Consider the following 24,947-nt stretch of genomic DNA (forward strand, 5'->3'; position numbering starts at 1 on the left):
TCCAAAAAACACACACACAATCAGCCATCATGTTCGCTGCTCGCCAGTCGTTCGGTGTCTTCCAGAAGCGGGCTTTCTCCGCCTCTGCTCGCCAGGTGCGTTGCGCTGTTTTCTGTTCGGTGTTTTGACCGTAGCTCATCAATTGACTCGTTTTCTTCAATCGGTATAGGCTTCCAAGGTCACCGTCCTCGGTGCTGCCGGTGGTATCGGTCAGCCTTTGTCTTTGTTGATGAAGCTTAACCCCCGTGTTAGCCAGCTTGCTCTCTACGATATCCGCGGTGGCCCTGGTATGTATTTAGTACAACTGTTCCGTTGCGCCGTCGCCGTCTCCGAGTCAATTGACTGATTTCTCAACAGGTGTCGCTGCTGATCTCAGCCACATCAACACTAACAGCACTGTCACCGGTTACGACCCTACTCCTTCCGGATTGAAGGAGGCTCTCTCTGACGCTGAGATTGTCCTCATTCCTGCCGGTGTTCCTCGCAAGCCTGGCATGACCCGTGACGGTATGCCGAATCTATCAGCCTTTGTTCGATCTTTGCGCTAATCTTCTAATCGTTAAGATCTCTTCAACACTAACGCTTCCATCGTCCGTGACCTCGCCAAGGCCGCTGCTGATGCTGCTCCCAACGCCAAGATTCTCGTCATCTCCAACCCTGTACGTTGAGTTGGATACGATCATTGAGACAATCGGCTAATTAATAGGTCAACTCCACTGTCCCCATTGTCGCCGAGGTCTTCAAGTCCAAGGGCGTCTACAACCCCAAGCGCCTCTTCGGTGTTACCACCCTTGATGTCGTCCGTGCCTCCCGCTTCATCTCCCAGGTCAAGACCACCGACCCTGCCAACGAGGAAGTCCCCGTCGTCGGTGGCCACTCCGGTGTGACTATCGTCCCTCTCCTCTCCCAGTCCAACCACGCCGACATCGAAGGCGAGACCCGCGACGCCCTCGTCAACCGCATCCAATTCGGTGGTGACGAAGTCGTCAAGGCCAAGGACGGCGCTGGTTCTGCGACCCTCTCCATGGCTTTCGCCGGTGCCCGCTTCGCCGAGTCCCTCCTCAAGGCCGCCCAGGGTGTCAAGGGTGTCGTTGAGCCCACCTTCGTCGACAGCCCCCTCTACAAGGACCAGGGCATCGAATTCTTCGCTTCCCGCGTCGAGCTCGGCCCTGACGGTGTCAAGGAGATTCTCCCTGTTGGTAAAGTCAATGCTTACGAGGAGAAGCTCCTCGAAGCTTGCCTCGCTGACTTGAAGAAGAACATCAAGAAGGGTGTTGACTTTGTTGCTCAGAACCCTTAAATAACTAAATTTCTTTACTTTTGTTCCTAGAATAAAGAAGAGGTGCAGCTGATCTGTGTGTTGACTACTGCATGCAATGAATTTAATACAGTTCTGGACGTTAGTTAGGTTCTGATATTATGTGTAAAACAATGATTTCTTTTGTCGACTTTTATTTACTATATGATACGTAAAACTCTCGTCCTTGAAACAGTAATTAGCATCTTGCATTGGCCGCCTCATTCATGACTACTACCCCAGTCCTACTCGAAGAGGAGAAGAGAGTAGATTGCGTAAAGAAAATGGAATTGATAATAACTCGGTCAACAATACAAGCTTGAATCGAACTAAATAAAGAAAAGCCGTAAGAGGAAATGACTGATGTATTTAACAGTTCCTTTCGTTGATTCGTTCGTTCATGTCATGTCATTTCACTTCGTAAATCGTGCTCAACCCCGAGAAAAATCGTTTCGGAAAAAATATAATAATGAATGAAAGGGATGAAAATGAAGGTATTGAAGAAAAGGGAGGGAGGGATCAGGTATAACTACGCATGGCATCCATATATCCCGTTCCACCCTTAAGGTCGTGATCGAATGTTTCGGCGACGTCGAGGACGCGCTTGATGTGTGACATTGAGAGAGGGAGTTTCTCGTTGACGGCGAGGGCTTGGGCGGTTCGGACGGAGTTTTTGATCTGCAAGTAACGTTAGTTGTTGTATACGACTAGAGGGGTGAGCAAAGGGTTTACCTGTCGTCCGTTGAGATTGTGACGCGCAAGGATATCGAAATCTTTATCGGTAAACGTCTCCGTCTCAACGCCGTCAATCAATTTGACTTTCTCCAGGAACATTTTCCATACACTCCGTTTCGCTTTGGTGGTCAGGTCGCCGTACCGTAATGCGATGTGGATACGGGATTGGAAGGCGTCGTCAAAGGTCTCGACGCGGTTGGTGGTTAAGAACAGAATACCCTGGAAGTATTCAAGAAGACGGAGGAAAATGCTAACCAGGGCGTTGCGGTGGATGTCTTGGATTGTACGTTTTTCAAGGAAGACGTCTGCTTCGTCGAGCAACAAGACGGCGCCCCAGGAATGTGCAATGTCGAGGATTTTATTTAGCTCTCCCTCCAAGCTGCGTGAATCTGTGCCCAGTTCGCCAGCACTGACCATGTAGAGAGGTCGTTTCAGGAGCTCGGCTATACCCTCTGCTGTCAAGGTCTTGCCTGTTCCGGGAGGACCGTGTAATACTGCCACGAGACCTTTGCCCTTGCCTTGGATGACATCGTCGATATTTTGCGCCGCATTGAAAGTGTGGGATTCCACAAGAGCTTTGACAATTGATTTCTGGTTGTCAGGAAGCACTAGAGAATCAAATGCCCCATCGTTCCATTCAATCTCGTTCACGCCGGAGACACTGAATTCGAGCCATAGCTTCTCGCTAAATGCAAATCCTAGCACAACAGGACTAGCAATCAACAGCTCTTCTTCTGTAAACTCTGGCGATGATTCGCCGTTTTTCTCGTCATTGTCGGCGTCAAGCAACTCCAAGTCTTCCTTTTTACCGATCTCATTGCCATTCTCGTCATACTCGACCTGAACAACATGAGCTTTGCCCTTCTTGTCTCGCATGATTTTATACACTGGGCGCGGGGGTTCGGAATCGTGGCTTAAATCCCCGCAGTGATCTGCACCAGACGATGATCCTCCACAGCCGCATTCATCACTGTCTTCGCCCGACTCCGACTCCAGTACGTCTGGGTCTTTGGGTCTCACTGTACTGATTGGGTAGTTCGGATTAATGCGGCGATGAAGAGCAGGATCAATCATCACACGTCCATTGATGTTGACCTTGATAACGGAGCGCTTCTTCTTGAAGAAGGCCATGCCCTTGTGGAAACGGTAGTTCATGCCACGCAAAGCGACAAAGTGCTTGCCACGTTCAATGAGCTTCGTTTTGAGGGCTTCGGATTCGCGGTGATACTTGAGAGGATAGCAAGCCAGACTAGTGATTTTGCGAGCCCCTTTGAAGGACTCGACGTCTGCAACCATAGAACCCATACCAAATGTTTTGCCATCGTATTCAAGATACTTACCCTCGACCATATACCACGATCCCTTCATGAAAGATGACTCCTTGGTGGCATATTCAATTTTGAAGGCTCGAGGCTCGTCTGTATGTCCATATGTCGTAGTGTAGGCAATAGTATTAGGCTTGAACAATGCCCAGAGTAGATCAAATGTGATCATGTTGGACTCCAGTAGCGGATAAAGCGTCTTCTTGGTTTCGGCATAGTCGGTGTCAAGGTACTTGATCAAGACTTTGAGATGAGCAACTTTGAGAGCAGCCATTTTCCGAGCTTTCTTCTTCTTCTCAGTCTTGACAACCTTTTTGAGCGCCTTCATGTGATCTCGAGTTTCTTCGAGATACAAGAAGAGCATGTTCGGGTCAATGACTGGAGTCTCTGCTACCAAGCTCACTCCCTTGACCCCGTCCATGACCGTGGCCAGAGCTTCCCTCAGGAGCTTGCTCTTGACATCAACCCAAGTGTCCACATACTTATTCTCCCAGTCAAACTTTCGGCGGACATTGAAGATGTATTGATCGAATTCGTCAGCGTCGGGATCGTCAAGGGTTTCTCGCAATTTGAAGTTATGAATCGTGCTGTCCCATACTATGGTTTATTGTAAGCTATACATTCACTGTCCAACTCCATAAAAGTAACTCACATTCATCGACTCGCTTGAATGCAACTTTCGATGCCCTCTTGCTCTTCCCCCTCTTACCCTTTTCCCCTTTGCTTTCCTTAATCTTCAGTCGTCGACGATTCCCTCCCTGCAACAGTCGAAGGTTAGCCAGCTGCCTTCGTAATCTGACTGGATCCGGCTCAGGTACATCTTCTTCATCATCTTCGTCGGAGAGGTATCTCTTAGCCATCTTCTTTGCCTTCCGTTGTTTCTTCGCCATCCTTGCTATCTTTTCTTTCAGGGCTTTTTGGTCCGCCAAAGCATCCTCGTCGCTGCTCGAGGTAGAGTCGGAATCGGAGGACTCTTCGCCACGGCGATGGCGTCTACTCTTCTTCTTCAACTTCTTTGCCTTCTTGGCTTTGTTGCGTCTTCGTCTATGCCTTTCTGGTTCGCTCTCGGTCTCACTATATTCGGAATCTGAATCTTCTGACTCTGACTCTTCCGATTCGGTTGAATCAGATGTCTCTGACTCTGAAGATGAAGTTTCCTCCTCCTCAGATGAGGATTCGACCTTGAAATGCTTCTTTTTCTTGTTCTTCTTGCTAGGAGCTTTCTTCGTTGCTGAATGATGCTTGTGAGATTTGCATTTGGATTTTTTGCTAGCTTTTGCTTCTGAAACCTTGGCAACCTCCTCCTTAGAAGTTGTTGCTGCAGGCTCTAGTGACTTGCCAGTCGTAGACGTTCCGGGAGAGGCAACAGCTACTGTAGAAGAAGTAGTAGTTTCTGAAGGAGTGTTTTCTTCTTGAGGCTCTGCTTGATGCTGCTGAGGCTGCTCTTGCTCCTCCTGATGGTCTGTCACTGGATTCTCAGGCATATTGGACTGATTTAAGCGGTTCTGATTATTATACTCGTCGCGCTGTTGAGAGGACGTTTCCGATGTTGGCGTAAAAAACGGAGATGGCACAGTACTGGAAGTAGATGCAGTTCTATCTGGGGACTGCATTGGACTGACTCACGAAGATGGAAGCACGGTGACGGTGGAAGCCACGCGTAAAGCGACAGACTAATTTTTTGCAACTTAGCTAGGGATAAAAAGGGTAGTTGACAAAATGACAACAACGGTAGAAAGTGACGCAGCAAAAGAAAAAAAGTGAAGGTTTGTCAGAACTGCGCCCCAACCAACTAGTGTCGACTCACATTGGGTCGGTTTGTCAAACAAATTTCCTTTTTGCCCGGGTGGCGCAAGGATTAAAGGCCAAAAAAGCAATGGGCTCGCACAAAGAAACGAGGCAAGCGTCGATCAGGTTGCACGAGTGCGTTGTTCTAGAGTCCAATGTAGATGCAGGCGGTGAGGAGAAGCTGGAGAATGTGAGGCAACGAGCTGCAGCCAGTCAAGATATAGCAAGTTAGCCGACGTGCTGAACGTTGTCGATTGTTAGATGCGATGACACGACGCCCGCGGGGGTTCTTCACTGTAGTTGAAGGATAAAAGAGGGAAGGAAAGATGAGTTCAAAAGCGAGGACGCGGAGGAGATATTATTTTTATGCTGAAGCTTTTGGAAAGCTCTAAAAGAAATGGACTAGGCAACCAAGCACTGTCTGAGTCACCGACAAGGTACCAAGGATGATCAGTAGTGCACACCACTGATGGCGGCGATGGCTAAAGATTACCCTGCGATGAAGACGAGGAGGTCTGCTGCCTGTTGCGATGTGGAAGAAAGAGGGTTTCGTCATGAGCGGCGGGATGATTGGCGGTCGAGGCAGCTGAGCTCTGAGTTGGCGCTGGCGAGCCTTCACGCCTTAACGCTAGTATGCAGACTGCAGTACTTCAGTCAAACAATCCCTTTGTACGGAATATTTAGCCATTATTCCCTGTCTTTTGTCTATCTGCAATGTGCCTGTGCTTATAGACAGCAGGCCCGGACAGCCTAACTGTATTACTTGTTATAACCGTCCAAGCTCCTCGAAGCATCCACAAAGTGATGCGGAACAGGCAGCAAGGCAGAACAGCGACCCCCGTGCCTGAGGCTTTGAGCCACCAATGGCCGCTCGCCGTGCCAGCTAGGCTGACTGGCTAGCCTGCTCCACTTGGGGGGCATCTCCACCCAGAACAAGTGATGCTAGCCTTCTCCGCAGTCTTCTCCAACTACAGTGCACATCTATCTTCACAGCTCTTCAAGGGTACGTATATTAATCTCCGGCTATACCTAGCTTCATTATCAACATGGAACATAATACCAAAACAGACAACCACGGCGGTTGACTACCAGCATCTATCGTAAAAGAACATATCAGCAGTCGCTCGACAATACGCGCTAACTGATATTAGATCTATGCGTTCTCGTCTGCTTCTAGATGCGTCACCGACTTTTGCAATGTTCGCTACTTCATGCGCAACCAGCATCACCTGATAGCTACTTCAGTTTATTCTCCGTTGAAGCGGCACGGCCTGTCAAAGTGAAGCAAGTCGTGGCTGATTAAGGCCAACGGACTAACGTTGGCAGAGAAGGGCTCGGCTGGTTCGGCACCTGGTTCAGCTCAACTCTACTGCGTTTTCTTGCGATGCTAAGGTTCAACCCAACCCACAATCAACGTTGGAGTTTCAGGGAAGCAAAAAGGAAGGCAAGCCAAAAGAAGTACTTGGGAAGGATTGGAAATGTGCAAAAAAGAAAATCGATGCTCTTACTCGGGATCGAACCGAGGACCTTGTCATTACTAGTGACACGCTCTACCACTGAGCCATAAGAGCTGATCGATGGAACGGTCCGCCGCTAATCACATTATATTTTAACACGGTACTCGAGAGGACATACACGAATCTCAGTGGAAAAGAGTGTTGATAAGATAGGCACATGTAAGGGATATGTGGAGTTAGGGCTTCGGCTAGTGCCGTATCATGTCAGCCCGGGCATCCGCCGAAGAAAGGCCCTATAGACTGCCTGCCTATTCCGGACGTCCAATTCTACACTCTTCATCGTGGACCACGGATGATAAAAAAAATCCACCAAGCGGCTCAATATAGTCTGAGAATTTTGAAAGACAGCAAAAAAGAAAGATCCAATGCTCTTACTCGGGATCGAACCGAGGACCTTGTCATTACTAGTGACACGCTCTACCACTGAGCCATAAGAGCTGATTGGTTGAAAGAATGCGCTGAAAGGCGATACATAAAATAGATGATTTTCGATGAAAACACACAGTTTGGACGATTATCTTATATCATAATTGCTGTCATTGTACGACAGACAGACAGTGTGGTCTGCAGAGTGATACGTCGAAGCCCTGATGCAGCCTGACTTTACATGGCTACTCTCTACATACCCTTAGTCTCAGAACCGTCGATAAGAGGAGTCAAAGATAACAGGAATGATCGAGTCATACCGCTCAACACTAGCCCGGTATCCATGCTTTAGATGACCAATATGGTGCATCTGGACCTCCCCTTTGTGTGGACGCAAAAAAAAAAATTAAGTCACGCTTCAGTTGGGTCAGAGTGTACACTGAGTGACAAAAATCTATGCCTCCACTCGGGATTGAACCGAGGACCTCGTCATTACAAGTGACGCGCACTACCACTGTGCTATAAAGGCTGATGACGTCGAAGGTCGTTTTTGCAAATATTAGTAACATAGGTAGCCCCGGTATCCGAGACATTCGTCTTCAGCTGTCTCATCTTTCTCTCGTCACTGTATCTTCTGATTCAATCTCCGACTTGTTCTTGCTGGTGTAAAATTGATGGGTTTCGAGCTGTCATTGCCTATGCGCGTGTGCTGATACAGCATTGAGGTCTTGAAGTCCCTTGTGGATGTAGTAATGTGAGCTACGTATGTATACTAATTCACCTCGCGGAGATATGTACATACTTCGCGCAGGTGTACATTGGATTGAACACCATCGGCATTGACACGGAAAATGCATATTTTCGGCCTATAAATTAATTTCATTCTAGACTAAAATTCTAGACGCTAAAATACACGATCTTTACCCGGTCCTCAATATCCTGGCACGTGAATAGACTATGAAGCAAACACGATGGCGAAGTCGGAGATAAGATAGGCACACTGGAAAGGAGCCACCGGCGGAGAAGTTGACGTTGTCAACCACCCATTGTACTTTCCACCAGACACATAGCATGCTCAGTTTCAACCTTGAAACATCCCGATGCCTGCATTCTCCCAATGTCCACTTTCGCTGTATCATCAAAAGTCAAGTCCCGGCGCACAACCCGAGCCTGCGACTTTTGTCACAAAAGGGGCCGCCGGTGCAAGAAAGACACCGAAGGTTCCCTACAATGCACTACCTGCCTCGACTTTGGAGTAGCATGTACATGGAGTCGAGTCCCAGCAAAGAGAGGTACCAAACCTCGTTCCGGCAACAGAGCAGCATTGTGGACATTGACTAAGACGAAACATGGCTCTATCGCATTGATGGAGAAATTGATCGATAATTTCTTTGAAGCCGTATATCCAGTGTTTGCCCCACCTCTTTCATCTGTGCAATCATCCTCTGATAATGACCAGGGCTATAACGATCCATGAGAAGACGTTTAGAGATCGCTGGAGTAGTGGAAAAATGCCAGAGAGCCGAGGTTCATATGCTAGACTCATGGCTATGTGCGCTGTAAGCGCTCTTCGAATAAAGAATGGGGCAGTCTTGAACGAAAGGAGTGTACCGGATGATCTGAACCCGAGGCTCTATTTCGACGAAACTCTTCAAGCTATTCCCCACAATGTGAACGAGTTTAAAGAATTTGAAAGCCTACAGGCTACTGGACTTGCCTGCTTGACCGCGCTTCACTACAGCGATGGACCTCTTCTGCACCAGATTCTAGGTCTCTATCATGCTGTAGTAGCAGAGCATGGATTTAGTGATGAGAAAAGATGGCCACATGGATTGTCTGAGATTGAGATAGAAGAGCGAAGAAGGCTTTTCTGGCACATGTATCGTCTTGAAGTACACACATCTCTCGTCATTGGCCATGTCGTTCGGTGCCCAGAACTGCAGTCATCCGTCGCCTATCCCACGATACAGGACATTGATTTTACCAAGTCCGAGGACTACAACGTCCATCAGTCAGAATGGTTTAGTGGGTGGAACTTCGTCACAGACCTGTATAGGGGAATTGAGCATGTAGTTGCCCAATTTAAATACCGCCGTGCATCAGCCAATATTGACCGCCGGAGTCTATCTACTGCCTTCATTCTGGATTATGATCCTCAAAAGAAAATTCTAGATCCACTCGCCGCAGCGCGCGATGACTTGCCTGACCGATTTAAGAAAGCTTTGCCAGTCTCATCAGATACTTGCCGGAATCGATGCGGTTATCAGACGGCAAACATTGCATGCACCTATCAAGTGAGTATCTGCGTGAATAGCGCGAAAGGCTTACGATTAACGAATTCTAGCTTCTCAGGATGGTTACGTTCAGTGCATACCACACAACAACCCTGTACGAGGCGTGTCAGACAGTTCTCGAATTAATTGATGAAATATCGAATATACCAATCGAATATCTTCGTGCGATGGGCTTAGCTATGGTGAGTCCTGACGCGTTGGAAACTTCGAATTTAGACACTTGTACTGACCCATGTGTAGTTACAGGAGCTTTCGGGCTTTGGCCACATATTGAGCAGCTTTATTAACGAAGGGTTATCCAGGTCAGACTATTACCACTTGAGGACCGTCATGTAAGTCAATCCCTTTGTCCTACAGTAGGTAGTTTCTGATATAGAGTCCAGGCTCTGTATGTTGGAATTACTCGAAAGTCTTTCATCCTGTATGGCGACTGCCTTGGAGGCTAGTCAGAGACTACGTGCATATGTGGAAAACATTGATCAATTGCTCGACATACCGCAGACCCCAGACAGACAGACTCCCGACGAAGAAGATGGGCAGTCCCAAGATGATGCTAGAGCTTTGGATATTTTAACACAACAACTAATGGTACCGTTGGATATACTCCAGCGAATCCCATGGCCTGCAGCCTGGGAAGAGTCAGTGGGCCTATTTTAGGAGAGTAAGCGAAAGGACTTTTATTATAAGAATTTTTCACTTCTATCCATATTAATACCCTACTCTTTAACTGTCTCGCTCGCATTCTCGCCAACTTTCCAAGACCGCTTTTGTTTTCTAGTCCGCCACAAATAATAATCTCCCGCCGTCATCACTGGGTATTTGTTCGGATTCTCATCACTGACACACGTTGGGACAGGACTCAGGAGAGTCTTCCGATCTATGCCCCAGAAGAAAGGCAGCGAATATCTCTCCCTACCACTCTCGTTGATGACCCTATGAACTGTGCTTACAAAAAAGTCGTTTGTCTGCCGCATAAAGCAGTCGGCGATATTAACCACGAAACAGCCTGGTATAGGCTTGACTTTGATCCAATGACCGGATTTACTGAGGACTTCCAGACCCTCAGCATCCGAGGTGATGACGGTGAAGAACTCGACGTCAGTATGCGCACCGATCCCGTTTTGTTCATCTCGACACGCTTCCTGCCGCGGATAATGAAGGATTCGGAGCCCTGCCTCTGGCTGCTTTACATTCTCGTCATAAAAGTCCTCGGATACATGCAGGGCTAATGCAAATATGCGCGTCAAGCGACGTGCAAACCTGATCATTTCAGTCTGGTAGGCGCTGAGCTTATCCTCAAATGCCGGCATGTCCTTGGGCCAGAGATTGATCTGTGGAGTCGAAGAGTCTGGGTAATCAGGATCTTTAGCGGGATTGTAGTTCCAGTTGAACGCCTCATACAGATCTACTCGCACGTTCAGCTCATCAACAGTCATTAGAACGTCACAGTACGAGGAAATGAAAGCATACCTCTATATTTCCAGCCATTTGGGTTATATCGTTGCATACCATGATATCCACAGTACTCATCAGGAATGAGCTCGGAGCTCACTTCCATTTTCTTCGCTTCTGGGAGTGCGAAAAACTTCCTAGCTTGCTCCATCGCATTCGATGCCAAGTTCATATCTATGCCCTAACACACTGTTAGTCTCCCACATAACCACTAGTTGAGTTGGAATGGTACGTGATTCGTTATGCAGAAGAAACCAATGATATGAGCAGCTTCTCGGATTTCTTCAGCAAGAGCCTGACGGTCAGCTAGATTAGGGCTATGCATGCGTGACACGTCAATGATGGGGATTGTCTCCTGCGTTGTTGCGGCATTGGAGACGAAAGTGAAATCCTTGCCATTTGTTAGACGTATCGTCTTTGGCGTGTTGTCGGTCGAAGTTACGGTGGTGGACATGTTGATACTGGGAGTTAGCTACTAGCTAATCTGCCTGTTCACAGTACTTGGGAAGTATTCCGACACGTTTAAGGTTACAGACTGCGAGATTATATCTGGGGACTTTTATCTCAGCTTTTTAGCTGAAAAGAACATCCTCATTGACTATTTCACCAATTTATCAATTCACCAGTTCATCCGCCCTATAGAGCATACAATGACAGAAAGGCGTTGATAACAGTAAGCTTCTTGATACAAAGATAAGGGCAAAGTGCATACAGCCACTTTGATTGGCTGGAAGCGGGTAAACTGATAAACTGATAAACTGATTGCTTATCTACATTGACGATATCCAACTCTATTTCAGAACTAAGGTTGGTAAGGTGTTCGCAAGATAGGTGATACCTATCGGATATGAGTGGGAAATGGTATAAAGGAGGGACATGTCTAGGGAGCTGGCTGCACAGGACGTACTACCCTCGAACGTCCTTTTGCAGTCAAACGTCCTATTGGCAGTGTGAAATTCTCACTGTATCCGCTGTGACTCACCAGAATGCATGCTCTACAGAAATTCATCAAATTTATTGAAGTCAAGGACGGCAGACAAGACGACAATGAAGGTCAACAAGGCCTGAAAAGCCTCAATGCCGATACTCGGCCTCTGGAACCTGCCCGACGAACTTTTGGCCCTTGGGAGTTTGTGACCTTGTGGGTCATCACAGGCTCTTTTAACATTGGAGGCTGGACAATGGGCTCATCACTGATCGCCTATGGATTGAATGTCTGGCAGGCTATGCTGACAGTCATCATTGGCAATATCATCGTCGGTTTCTTGTGTGTCATGACGGGTGCCCCAGGGGGAAAATGGCACATTGGCTTCCCTATCATCCAGCGAGCTTCCTGGGGAGTCAACGGGTTTGTCTTTGTTGTCATTCAACGGGTGTTCTTGGCCTGCATTTGGTTCTCGACGCAGGTTTTCTGGGGCGGACAATGTGTCAAGATCGTCTTGACTGCTATATGGCCTTCTTTCGCCCGAGTGGACAAACCCCTGGCTAATGGCACAATGACAACCGGGGATCTCACTTCATTCATCATCTTCACCGTATTGTACTACCCATTTATCTGGATCAAGCCGGAGAAATACAAACTTCCTTTCCTTATTTCATGTGTGACGGTTATACCGACTATTATCGTGACCTGGATCTGGTTCATGGCCAAGGCCCAAGGAGCCGGCACACTGGTGACCGATGTCAGCTCTGTGTCTGGCGTAACTCAAGCCACTGGGAGTCATTTGGGATGGATGATGGTACTAGGCATATTCACCAATATCAATTCCATGAGTGTGCATGTCTACGTCCAATCAGACTATACGCGATATGCTCGCAAGCCGAAGGATCAAATACTTGCGCAGCTTGTCATGGTACCCATGGGCACCATAGTCGTCGCCCTGATTGGAATCATATGTACATCCTGCGCAGCTCAAATCTTCCCCGAACAGGAGGGGTCACTTCTCTGGGCACCATACGATCTCTACGCGGCCCTTCAAGCCCATTACGGAAACTCATCTCATTCTCGTGCAGCAGTCGCTTTTGGCGGACTGTCATTCATGATTGCTCAATTCGGCATGGTGGTTGCCAACAACGGCGTTGCAGCTGGTCTCGATTTATCAGGGCTATTTCCACGCTACTTCACAATTAAGCGCGGCATGATACTGATGTCCATACTCTCATTTATCGTGCAGCCATGGACACTGCTTAATGGCGCTACCAAGTTCCTCACCGTTCTCGGCGGTTACGGCGTCTTCATCGGCCCTATGACCGGCGTGATGTTCAGCGACTACTTCCTCGTCCGCAGACAGATTCTCAAACTCAGCGATTTGTACAACTATAACCCTAATGGCAACGGTATCTATTGGTACTACAAGGGATATAACTGGCGCGCACTTCTTGCCTGGATGATGGGTGTCTGGATCACATTACCAGGTTTCGTGCGAATGGTGCAAGATGGTTCGGCAAATCCGTGGGCTGGATGGTCGAATTTATATGATTTGTCGTATTTGTTGGGTTGTTTGTTGAGTTGTGGGACGTATTATGTGGCTCATAGAATCTCGCCGATCCAGGGGCTAGGGGTTCAAGATGATGAGGACTATTTCGGGACTTTTAGGCGGGCGAGTGTGATTGATGGGGTTGATTATGTGACGGGGAGCAGTTTGCTGGAGATAGACGAGAAGGCTAAGTCTGCTGTTTAAGGTTCATGTTTCTGTGAGCCTCTATACCCAGGCATGTGAGATCGAAATATGCTCAGATTTTGCCTCAGACACTATACTGACACCTACACGAACGCAATTATCAAGGTATTAAGTCTTGAAATATCTTGCTAGCCTCTGGAAGCATATTGATTCAGGATCTCCTCATGTTTCCTCGCCGCCTTAATTGAAATATCAAATTTGGAATTCTAGGGATTGTTATAATCGAAGCACCTTAGTAGTACATTTCTTTCCTTGACCATAGATACCTCTTTCGGATACCTCATGGGGCTCGATTCTATGCTGCTCAGTACTTCGCGAAGTGGCAAAACACTATGGAAAAACCCCAGTAATGAGCACTCTACGGACCTCGAGAGTAACATTTCAAGAAACAACGCTCTAAGTTAGGATCTTTCCGGGTACGTCTGAGAAGTCCTTTTTACCTAGGCAAACATCTTCAAGATACGCATATCTAATTGGCATCTCAGTCGTTCTATGAACAAGTTGTCAGAAAGGCTAGACGACTTGGTTGGTCGAACAAATGGCGAATATGAGGTCTCATCAACTCTCTCAAGCAGCTTGTCAAGAGCTTCAATCTCCAACCCTGAAGAATGGAGCTTACTGTATCCAGACTTCGTAGAGGCTGGATTTCCGCGAGATCTACTATCAGAGCAACTTGATTACATTCAAAGATGGCTCATGAACGCGTTTATCGCCGGTAGAATTGATGCGGTTTCGCAGCAAGGAGATGAAGGAGAAGCAAGTACTGTCAAAAGCAATGGTCAGCTTGTTCAACATCGCACTTGTTCTACCTTGGCTGATGACGAGTACGATATCAGAGGCCAGGATTCTAGAGCACCACCCAGCCGTTCTTCTCTTTAGATTCGAGTTCCTATAATTGCAACGCCGACTTAATTCCATAATGCATATCATATTCATATTTATCATAGACATTGGGTATTTCCCAAACGCCATCTACATAAATCTAACACTGACACACCATACCCCGTTCGCCAATCAAAAACATCAAGTCAAAGAAAAAGGAAGAATTGAAAAAGACAATCGTTATAGGAGAAGTCATCAGCCCGCAGTACTCATACCCATATTCCTATGACCTCCCGCTAGCAGAGAATCCCGCGATGCTGCATTGCCATTTGAACTACCGTTCGTCATAGTCACCCGGTCACTACTACTGTCATCACTGTTCTGACGCGGTAGCATCACCGGTTTGACCTTCGTACCGACGAAGCCTCTTCTATCTCGGCCTGTACGGCCGCGGCCAAGCCAGTTGTGTTTCAGGGTTTTGGTCAACGCCTCAACGCGCTCCTGTGCCTGGTCGCCGCTTTGAATACTCGCTAGCACGCTAAAACATTGGAGCATGCGGCCCACGGTATCTGTGATGAGGTGCGATGAGTCCGCGTTCTGATTGTTGCGGAGGGTTTGCAGTTGTCGTTGAGAGGGGGATGTGAAGGATTGGAAAATCAGTTGGTCCGGGTTCGATGAGGTGTTGGATGTTGCGCGACTACGATTTGCGCTTGCCGAGTCGGATGAATAACTGCCTGCGATGTTGAGGAGAGAAGATTGCTGCGAGTTGAAACTGCTGTATGTAGGATCTAGGGATGCAGCGGTGCCGGGTCGACCACCGCTGCTGCTGCTATTGGAAGTAGAACTTAAAGCACCAATGGTGGCGTTGATGGTATCTAGACTCAAGCGTGAAAAGACTGCGTTTAGTCCTTCGTAGCGTTGCAGGATGACGGTATCACGGAATGCGGTTAAAACGATCATGCGAACGTCGAGTTCATCGCCTAGGGAACTTTCTTCAGAGTCGCCATTGGTTGGCAAAGCGCCCCAGAATTCTCTGGCTTCTCGAGCACTCATCACTGATCCACGGCCTTTGAATTCGAGATCCAAGGGAAGAAAGACTGCCTGGATGAAGGGTAGGATGGTCCCGAATGCTAGCAGCCATATTTGCATTAAATGAGGAACGAGCTTCTCATCCGGAATACCACTGATCGAGTGGTTGAGTGTAGAGAACCCTGTATGCAGTAATTCGCGGAGATCTTCTACGATAGTCGGCATGTGCTTTTGCACACAAAGCTGGATATGTATGACCACGAGCTTGTTCAGGTCCTCCACAGCAATGCGCACATCACCACCATCAAATATAACTAACAGTTTAGCTTTGAGGAAATCCCATACATCCTCTGCAGTCATATTGTGTAACCCAAATCCCTGGAGAGTCTCCTTGACGCTGTCGTTGCTGATCACGCTCGTCAAGTTGCCCAATGATGGGTTACCATAAGGTGTAGCTGTGCCGCTGACATTACTGCTAGGACCGAGGGGCCAATCTGAGTCTGCACTGTCTCTGTTGGCATCAAACACCATTGCCTTTTCTTCTCGTCTTTTCTCTCTCAAAGCTCGACCTCCATGAAGTAAATCAAGTCCCGATTTCGGAAAACTCGTTGATGACGGGCCGGGTGAGGATGGCGTAAAGTTGTAGAGAGATTGAGGGGCATTCGGGTCTAGAGGCCTCGAGTTGCTGTTAGCGGACGACAAATGTAGGTTGTGGAGGTCTTCCTTCAGCTTCATTTTTTGTCGTGATAGGAAATGATGTTTGTGATTCTTTTCCTTGTCCTTTTCTTTCTCCTTCTCACCCTTTTCCAGGGGCACCACTGTACTAGCCGACGCATTTGAGAGGCTATACATGGAAGAATTGTTCGAGCTCACTTCGGTCAGATTTGTCGTAGACGCACTAACCATTCGCGACAAACCGCTCGAACTGCCGAAACCCAGTTTGTTGGGCGAGGACTGCGCTTTGTCCTTGCTGCTTCCAATCCAGTCTCTGCTGCTCGATATACCAATATGCTTCGGCTTGGGGAAAAACTTGGTCCTTTTGGTCTTGTCCGCTTTTTGTTTCGGATCTGCCACTTCGGTTCCTGCTTGCTGTCGAGGAAACGCAATATTGGCAGCAGTGGTGGCTGCAGCCGAACGCGAACCCATTAGTCCATTTTGATATGTATTGCTGTAGAAACCGGCTCCGCCCGCACCAGCGCCAGCGGCCGATGTTGACGTCGTTGTATGAGCTACCAGATGAGCTGGCGGTGGCGAATCTCGACTACCCTTTCGACTTTTTAGTCCCTCCTCGATCGGGACGGTCTGTGATCGATGCCGCACGTGGTGTTGTTGAGTAGACTGCATCGCCGCTTGTGCAGCGATCTGCGAAGCCGATAGAGCCGTCATGGTATGATCGGAAAGACTGGCGGTAGGTAGGGAAGGTTCAAAAAAGCCTTGCGAATGCTGTCGAGGTCTGTGTCTTTGTAGTTCTTGTAACGGAGCTCGTGGAGAGGGTTTCCTTGACACCGGGTCGTTTGGTGGTCTCAGTGGTGCGTTTGTGCCAGTCTGTCGTGCGGTTGAAGGGAGAGAGACGTTACTGCTGTTTGCACTTGCATTTATAACGCCGATTGAGGATGTCCGAGGAGGATGGGGGGAGGAGGGAGTGTTGAGTGAGCGGAGAGGGCCCTTCGGTCGGTTGAGCGTGGTAACCCGCGACGAGACGGACGAAGCATCACTATCGGATGAGCCGGGACGGTCGGTATGAGATTGGCGATGAGGACTCTGATGTTGGATTTGATAGCGAGCATTATTGTTATTAGCCCGAGAGTCAGGGCGGCTCACGGGCGATTGATGCATTGTCAAACACCCAGGCAACGATCATGCAGACGGCATGCTCGACGGGCCTCGCTCCTGCAATCATAGACGGTGGAAACGAGTGGAGAGTAAACCATAGGCCATGGCAATCCAAAGGTAGACCTGAGCGTGGGAGAGCGTTTATTAATTGTTGTCAGCTGTCACGGCCGTTGGTCGTTGTATATCTAATCTGGGGCTGAGACAAAGCCGGCGAGTTTACGTTTAATTAGACTCCGCCCAGCCTGAGCTTAGTGAGGGAGTACTTCCCTAGAGCGGGAGCCCCTCATCTCTCTGCTTCTACCATCTCTTCTATTATTCTCGGTTCTGTTCAAAATCTTTTTCTTGACATTCACATTGATATTCCAACTTACGTCGATGATTCAAAATGACATCAAAACCAGCAATCTCCGCCCTCTACTCCTCCCCCCAACCACCGCATACCTCCTACACATTTCGTCATGAAATCGCCGCACCATTCCCTGCCGTCGACAAGGCGCAAGAATCCGTCGCCACGAAGAAGGCATACCTGTCCGAACTACGTGGTCTCGTTATTCTAGTGCAGGCGGAGGTAAATGTCTTTTTGACCGAGAGGATGGAAGAAGATAAACAACGGGCTGGCGCAAGCAAGGATGCGGAGCAGGAAGCGAAGGAGGAAGAGAATTACGGGGAGGAAAATGTTGAAGATGATGCCTAAACAGTCTCTACAACTTCTTATTATCGCCGATATTTCTTATGGCAAATTGACAACGATGCTCATATATTTGTTCGATAAACGACTCAACTCCACTCCACTTGGGTATCATCTGTACAACGGAAGAAATCTACTCGAATGTATGCTGGGAATGTGCGAGAGAAAGAAAGAAATAACGAATGCCGAGACAGATGGCAAAAGATGAAGATGCGACAGACATGCGATATATAATGCACAGGACGAAACGATGAAAGACGAAAGGCGAAAGATCACGGCGCTACTTGGTTTGACGTCATTCGATTCGCGCATCCGAGATGGACGACCGTATTACTATAACCGACATTAGTGCTGGTTCCCATTTTCCACACTTGCAGAGAAACATACTCCGGAAACACACTGATAACGCTCCCGCCCAACCTCTTATAACAAATACCGCATGCGCGATCATCTGTGATTGTCACATGTCGACTGCGCGCTTTATTATCGTTCGAAAGGCCTTCCCCAACCAGTAGTTGAGCTTGCATCTTGACGTTCTGCACTTTTTGCAGATTTGCGACGATTCGCGCCTCATTCACAATTGAGCTGGCAGCACGGATTCGGTTGCGGAAGTAGAACTCGAGCTCTCTTACTGCAATGTCTTCGGGAATTAGGTCGAGTGTTGAGTTTGCCGGTAGCCGAGCTCCGTGTTTGGCGAGGATATCCAATGCGGGACCGTATTGCGGTTTGTAGTCATGTGGAGGAGAAAGGTACAGAGACAATAATGTCAGGTAGATTGTTGGTTTGGTGTTATCAGCATCCGTGGGCGCTAGACGCTGAGATGGAGCCACCTCAGCCGTACTCGTCTCCTCTGTGATGTGGATGTGATTGCAGTACCTATAACGCGTTAGAAAGTAACCTCACAAATCGACATAGACAGAGAACTTACTCTTCTGCCTTTTCATGCTCCTGCAGTTTGAAGACATAAATCTCCAACGCTTGTCGATGCTGGCCCATCTTACTAAACACGATCGCCCTAGCCTCGTAGAAATTCGGATCATCGCGAGGCAAAAGATTTAACATTTTTGCCGGGGAATACTGAGTGCTCGATTTCAGGAATTCCAAGAATTTTGTTTGCCATGAAGAATAAGTTTCCTCGTCTTCCTCGCCAGTTTTTTCGTAGGCTTTCAATCGTTCCAGATAGAGATGTAACAATCTTTGGTGTAAATCAGGACTTAAATCGTTCAGCTCGTCAATGACATGTTCCAAATAACGAATAGCGAGAGCAATATCGATTTTCTCAAGGAATTCTTCGACCTGATGCCGCGGAAGCGTCTCGGCATTCTCCGTATCAGCCAAAAAGATATCCATGCCGAGCTCAGAGTCTTCCTTTAGAGGCCATTCTGCAAACTCCAGGATGAGGTCAATATACTCCGGGGACAGATGCTGCAGATAAGCAACAGTGCGTTTCGGGCCGCGAAGTTGTGCAAGTATAGGATTTTCCTCTTCCTCTTTCTCTACGTCGGCTTCGGCCTGACCGAATTTGAAGAGTAGTTCTAGTGCGCGACGATGCATCTTCTTGCCGTAGTAAAAGTCAATCAACTCGGTATCGCGCCCGTGTTCTTCCAATTTCTCCATGACCACGTCTGGATCACAGAAATTGGCGATACGGAAGAGCGATCCTGCTAGACTAGGTGTGGCATACATATGAGCTCTGAAAAGGGTCGTGTCGACCAATTTGGCATTTTCGCGTAAACGGTCTCCAAATTCAATGTCTTCAGCGTTCTGCGAAAGACCGAGCAACATCCGAACAGACTGTAAGAATTCGTTGTTTGCGCTATCTTGATGCAAGGATTCAGTACGCAGAGTGCCATCTGGATTGATGAACCTCTGAAATCGGCGCCTGACGTCTGCTAGATAGCCTTGCAGCTCACGCACTGCGTTTTTGAGATCCTTTCCTTCTGTTCAACTTCGTTAGCAGGACTCATCCGCTGCAGTGCAGACTTCACATACCTAATTTCTTATCTGGCTCTAGGATTTCACTTGACTTGCCGCGAACGCTACCGTCATCACTCCCTTCTTCTCTAGTACGAAGAAATGAAGTGAGTGAAGGCGCATAGATAGAAGCTTTGGCAGGAGACGCATCTACTATAGAGGGCCCATCTGTACCAGCCTGCACTTCATTCTGGCCCTTTGGCGTGGAGGGCTCTTCTTCATCCGTTCGATCTGAATCCTCTTCAACAGTCGACAGCTCTCCCGCAATGACCTTTGGGTATAGCCTTATAACGACCTCAGGAGGCGCCGAAACCTCCGCAAACAGATCAAGAGCGTCACGATACTTTCTGAGATCGAACAACTTCTGCGCCTTTTGCAATTGAGCCTCTCGCAATCGGCCTGCTTTGTCCTTCAAAAGAGCGTCTTCGAGCATATTTAGGAGACTGATTGCCTCGTCCAGATACCCATTTTCAACTAGACCATCAATCTGGTCATCGTAACTTAGAGCTTCCATCCTCCAAATAACCCGGTCGCTAGCCACCAGAAATCCTTTCCCGGCATGCGCTAAACTAATAGTCGGGTGCGGCATATGAAGCAGACTAGCAGAGGGCAAAGATATCGATTGCAAAAGTGACAAGGTATCCGGATTCCTAACTTCCAACGTTCCTTTAGAAGGTTCCTGTAGCGCCAAAAGATACGGATACGAATATCCGAGAGCTTCAGGAGCGGTGCTCCACGGTATTTGTCGTTTGCCCAATGACTTGCCATCAATATCGATAAAATGAGTATTGATGTCCTTGGCTAGAAGCACTTGGCCTTCACTCAGCCGAGTTGCGAGTGGTTTCGGTACCATTCCTCCCATGCCAATGTAGCTCATACTAGCCACACCAACACCGCCTAGTCGACTTGATTCCTGGCCCGGTCCACCGCCGATACTTCCAGGCCCAACGATATCGTTTAGCTCCTTTGTTTCGATATTGACCAAAACATAGTTTGAGCCCAATCCCGCAATCAGTTTTGTGCTGGATACCCATGTCAATGTTTTGATACCACTGACGAGTGTGATCTCTGTAATCTCAGGAACTAATTCCATATCCTTCCATGTCCAGAGAAGAATTTTCCGTTTCACAGCAACTGCTAGCCGGGACACTATCGACGGCAGATCCGTTTCGATATCATTGATCACATTCGACGTGACAGCGAACGTACTCGCTCCTTTGGTTTTGGCAAGCTGTTCTTGCAATTCGTAGCTCTGCAAATCATGTAAAGAAACATAACTACCCGACAACACAACCAGTATATTCGCCTCTTTGATAAAAGCAAGTTGCTCAGCTTTGTACCTCGTGAATTTTTCTTTTTCGCGTAATAGATCGACCGATTTCACCGTAGACGATTCTTGCTGTTGCTGTTGGGTTTCATCCTTTGCGGCGTTTTCGAGTGCATGCCCATTCCCTTTCCCATTCTCGGCAGCAGATTCAGTCACAGCTTCGTTGACCCTATATACCCTCAGACTCCCATTATTGAGTCCAACAAGCAAGCGGTCACCGTATGCGAGAATGGATTCGATCTTGGACTTGTCGCGTTGTTTGAGTTCAACGAGCGGTCGCGGTTTGAAGGCGGATAACATGGTTGATTATGGAGAGGAGGGAGCCAAGGCGTGACACCTTGACACAGAGCTGAGTATCAATATACTAATCATGGTCTACAAGAGAGTGACCATCGCTTAGAGCTTCGTGGCTTAATTGCAGCGCAACGAAGCGTTGTATTTGTAGTCTTGAGCTAGCGATTGCGGAGATGGAGCGTGACCCCTGCGGACCGCCGTCATGATTGCCCGCTATCAAAATACGTCATGTGACTACGTCCCAACTTGCTGTCGACCCTTTCAGCGAGACATGATTACTGTGTTTGCATACGGTTGTCGGGAATTGGGTGTGTGATATTGTTACTATCATTACTAGGTAGGCTAGATATCAATGCTGTTGCGCATATTGAGGAGTCTTTCGACTATATATGTGTTTAACTTTGCTTCAAGCTGCAACAGCAGAGTCATATTGATAATGCAGAACGTTCAGTACATCCGATGTATGCATCTAGTATGTACAGTCCAAATCTAACGCCACGCCATGCTATTTCGACACCTAGCTCTAGCAAAGAACATGGTCATTGCTGGCCGGCAGATATGTCTTGAATAAAGAGAAGAGCAGATGAGATTGAGTCCTCTGACTGGCTATAAAGCATGCACACGAAGTATCTAGTCACAACCCTGCTCTTAGAGATCAATGGCTTGGTTGACTACCTTCGGCTGGCTCTTGATGTTTGGCCGAAGATCCCTTGCCCCGCCATGTGGATACAGCTGGAATATTCGCTTTGAAACGCTGCTCTTCTGTGCCATATGCTCTGGGCGTCAACTTGATCAGTGTGTGGAGCGGAACCTCCATCCACGGACTCTGTTCTTGAGACATATTATGGAAATAGGAGTAGATGCATCTCAGGACTGCCTGGTGAGTAACGATCATGATGTTCTCGCTACGTTCCAGTTCCATGATGATAGGCTCTAATCGTATGACGACGTCACGATATGACTCTCCGCCTCTATAACGGTAGTTGTATTTATCCTCGTCTCGTGCGGCAAAGTCTTCGGGATATTTCTCAGCGATCTCCTCATAAGTCAACCCATCGCAGACTCCAGAGTCAAGTTCATCCAGCGCCTTCCATTCGAGTTTGTCATAACCCGTCTCCGCGGCAAGATGACGCGCTGTCTGTATTGTACGTTTGAGGGTTGAAGTCCATATGGTGAGTTTGGTGCCCGGCGGAACACCGGACTGTTTCAATAAGCCTGGAAGCGCGCGAGCATAGGCCTCTCCCCGTGTCGAAATATCAGAATCACCGCCAATCTTTCCCGTCAAGTTATACTCGGACTCTCCATGCTATGACCAGGTTAGCTTGTATGTATCATATGAAAGACAGAATGTAATATACCCTGGATAACCAAATAGATCGAGGTTTGATGTGGAGATTCTGGATGTAATAGACCAGCCGACTCGACAGGTAGTCTTTGATCTGGTTTATGATGACTGTAGAACCCACATTTATCAATTTGACGTATGTGTAAGCCTTCTCATTATCGTCTATCGTTTCGTAGACTTTTTCATAATTGCGGATGCGATTCCGAAAATCTTGGGCTGCTATCTCGGGGTCTTGTCCTTTATAATCAGGCGATGTCGTCTTGACCTCCAGTATATTGTTCATTATGATATCCTCGTCATCGCAAGAGGATTCCACAAAGAGGGTCTCGATGCCGGCCTCGGTGCAGGTCTTATGAATCCATGCTCGCCTCTGTTTCGTCGAGTTGGTGGCATCAAAAATTCCCACAACGCCGTTTGACTCCTTGAACCATTTTAGCATATCCGACACAGCAGCCTCAGCAGCAGCCCATCTCATTTTCTCGCCTTCCGAGTTGTGTGGATCAAAGAAGTTCGCTAACGGATGAGGTGACATCTTTCGACGATACGTTCCTACATTGAATATGCGCGCGGAAATACCGACCCAGGCGAGGTATCGCAGAGCTAGTGAATGTAAGTTCTTTGTTCGAAATCACTGTAGAACCACCAACCTTTCCCCGCAATGAGACTCTTGCCCCGGGCGGGTAACCCAACCATGACAACACATATTTTGGTATCGTCGGACTGTCGAGAAAGCGTTAGTCGCGATGCGCATGGAAGCGAAAGTGATTAGAATTGACAGAAATCGCGCAATCAGCGAACGAAGCCGTTGAAAGGGGCGAAATCAGGGCAGTCGTAGTGCAAAGGATAGAACATTATTACAGGAATGTGAAAACGGTGGTTTCTTGAGCTGACAGTACCAGCCATGCGAGTCATGATGTTGATCGTCTCATGCGACAGTCGGTTGTGATAAGCTTGTCCCCATGGATTCGGCTCCAATGAGCCAAGCACAGTATGACGTCGTCAATTGGGAGATAGTCGGGTTTGTCGAATCGCGGTTCGTGTGAGCATCAGATTCTGAGAATGGAATAATTGAACTTCAAAAAATTCGTAGATTGTAGATCATAATGGATATCGGGGCAGGGCCCGAAGTTGCGCGACTCGAGGTTCGGATCTGGTACGGTGTCTCCGGCGAGAAAATATAGGGGAAGATGAGTTCGAAATGCGTTTGAATTGACCCATCACGGGCTCGTTGTCATTTGTTGAAAATTATGGGGCATACGTATACCACCAAAAATTTCTCAATTCAATTGTATCATCTGACACGAATTGGGCGGTGATTCAAGTTCGCAGTAACTCGCACCGAAGCCATGGCCAGACCCATCCTGTCGCGGGTAAACCAGGCGGAGCACAGCCGATGAACAACAAAGGGAGACCACCACGAATTGAAACCGGCTAGAGCAGGAGTAAATTATGATGGCATGACCACCTCGGTGAGCTCCAGACCTGACTCCTCGGCAAGTTGCTGAGTCTGGCAAGTAGCTTCATTGACTTGCTATTTGCTGGCCCTAAGAAAATTTGTTCGGGTAAATGGGCGCATAGATGTCTCTCGATTTACTGCTCCCTTACTGGCTTTCCAGAGCTCCGATTCCTTCTGCCGTGCTGTGACTTCCGTGTGATTTTTGAAATAGACTTTTGCAGGACGATTGAACGTCACGAGGACCAAGCCATAAATGATAATGCGGGGTGTAGCTGGACCCAGACGAAGAGACGAACAGGAGAAGACAAAGGATAGGAAGGCACACATTTTAGAAGCAAAATAAGAGGAAATCAATTAGTACTTACGCTAGCATAGAAAGTCTTGCTTGCCGACTCGGTACGACCAGATTCTCCGGAAGACATGATGAAGTGCTGGAGGCGTGCGGATGGCTGAGATATAACAACGCGCAAGAACCTCAGTACAGATGTTTGAAAAGAAGTGAGATATCAAACGTAGTCGCTGGTGACAGGTATTTATAAAGAGAACGTTTGTTCGTAGTCCGTGTTCGCTCAGCGGGTACGGTGACTGCCGTAAGTATCATGTAAGCCAAGATTGTTTGATGTCGAAGGAGAACGGCAAAGGACTCGGGAAGAGCGGTAAGGTGATGACAATGAATCAGTGATGGATGCGCATTTATCGTATGTTCTTGTTTTTGTACTTCGGAGAC

At 47.9% G+C, this 24,947-nt stretch overlaps 9 protein-coding genes across 9 annotated transcripts; 4 read left to right on the forward strand and 5 right to left on the reverse strand.

The window, feature by feature from the left end:
- Positions 1–29: 29 nt before the first annotated feature.
- On the forward strand, positions 30–1,300 carry BHQ10_002732 (uncharacterized protein; the record flags this gene model as incomplete). Its single annotated transcript, XM_040874910.1, has 5 exons — positions 30–95; positions 170–287; positions 358–507; positions 565–659; positions 707–1,300. 5 exons carry the CDS (start codon positions 30–32, stop codon positions 1,298–1,300), a joined length of 1,023 nt encoding a protein of 340 aa, XP_040731236.1.
- Positions 1,301–1,816: 516 nt separating this feature from the next.
- On the reverse strand, positions 1,817–4,967 carry BHQ10_002733 (uncharacterized protein; the record flags this gene model as incomplete). Its single annotated transcript, XM_040874911.1, has 3 exons — positions 1,817–1,975; positions 2,030–3,951; positions 4,007–4,967. The coding sequence occupies 3 exons, from the start codon at positions 4,965–4,967 to the stop codon at positions 1,817–1,819; spliced, it is 3,042 nt and encodes a 1,013-aa protein (XP_040731237.1).
- A 3,569-nt stretch (positions 4,968–8,536) lies between these two features.
- BHQ10_002734 (uncharacterized protein) lies at positions 8,537–9,976 on the forward strand (the record flags this gene model as incomplete). The annotated part of the gene is made up of 4 exons (XM_040874912.1): positions 8,537–9,319; positions 9,370–9,501; positions 9,560–9,651; positions 9,703–9,976. The coding sequence occupies 4 exons, from the start codon at positions 8,537–8,539 to the stop codon at positions 9,974–9,976; spliced, it is 1,281 nt and encodes a 426-aa protein (XP_040731238.1).
- Positions 9,977–10,035: 59 nt separating this feature from the next.
- BHQ10_002735 (uncharacterized protein) lies at positions 10,036–11,225 on the reverse strand (the record flags this gene model as incomplete). Its single annotated transcript, XM_040874913.1, has 3 exons — positions 10,036–10,724; positions 10,790–10,952; positions 11,004–11,225. The coding sequence occupies 3 exons, from the start codon at positions 11,223–11,225 to the stop codon at positions 10,036–10,038; spliced, it is 1,074 nt and encodes a 357-aa protein (XP_040731239.1).
- Positions 11,226–11,757: 532 nt separating this feature from the next.
- On the forward strand, positions 11,758–13,452 carry BHQ10_002736 (uncharacterized protein; the record flags this gene model as incomplete). The annotated part of the gene is made up of 1 exon (XM_040874914.1): positions 11,758–13,452. One exon carries the CDS (start codon positions 11,758–11,760, stop codon positions 13,450–13,452), a length of 1,695 nt encoding a protein of 564 aa, XP_040731240.1.
- A 1,077-nt stretch (positions 13,453–14,529) lies between these two features.
- Positions 14,530–16,689, reverse strand: BHQ10_002737 (uncharacterized protein; the record flags this gene model as incomplete). Its single annotated transcript, XM_040874915.1, has 1 exon — positions 14,530–16,689. The coding sequence occupies one exon, from the start codon at positions 16,687–16,689 to the stop codon at positions 14,530–14,532; it is 2,160 nt and encodes a 719-aa protein (XP_040731241.1).
- Positions 16,690–17,521: 832 nt separating this feature from the next.
- BHQ10_002738 (uncharacterized protein) lies at positions 17,522–17,830 on the forward strand (the record flags this gene model as incomplete). Its single annotated transcript, XM_040874916.1, has 1 exon — positions 17,522–17,830. One exon carries the CDS (start codon positions 17,522–17,524, stop codon positions 17,828–17,830), a length of 309 nt encoding a protein of 102 aa, XP_040731242.1.
- A 266-nt stretch (positions 17,831–18,096) lies between these two features.
- BHQ10_002739 (uncharacterized protein) lies at positions 18,097–21,425 on the reverse strand (the record flags this gene model as incomplete). The annotated part of the gene is made up of 4 exons (XM_040874917.1): positions 18,097–18,157; positions 18,212–18,700; positions 18,753–19,764; positions 19,817–21,425. 4 exons carry the CDS (start codon positions 21,423–21,425, stop codon positions 18,097–18,099), a joined length of 3,171 nt encoding a protein of 1,056 aa, XP_040731243.1.
- Positions 21,426–22,074: 649 nt separating this feature from the next.
- Positions 22,075–24,642, reverse strand: BHQ10_002740 (uncharacterized protein; the record flags this gene model as incomplete). The annotated part of the gene is made up of 4 exons (XM_040874919.1): positions 22,075–22,725; positions 22,778–23,364; positions 23,412–23,484; positions 24,586–24,642. The coding sequence occupies 4 exons, from the start codon at positions 24,640–24,642 to the stop codon at positions 22,075–22,077; spliced, it is 1,368 nt and encodes a 455-aa protein (XP_040731244.1).
- Between the last annotated feature and the right edge of the window lie 305 nt (positions 24,643–24,947).

The sequence above is a fragment of the Talaromyces amestolkiae genome, assembly GCF_001896365.1.
Source record: "Talaromyces amestolkiae strain CIB chromosome Unknown scaffold4.1, whole genome shotgun sequence".
Lineage (NCBI taxonomy): Eukaryota > Fungi > Ascomycota > Eurotiomycetes > Eurotiales > Trichocomaceae > Talaromyces > Talaromyces amestolkiae.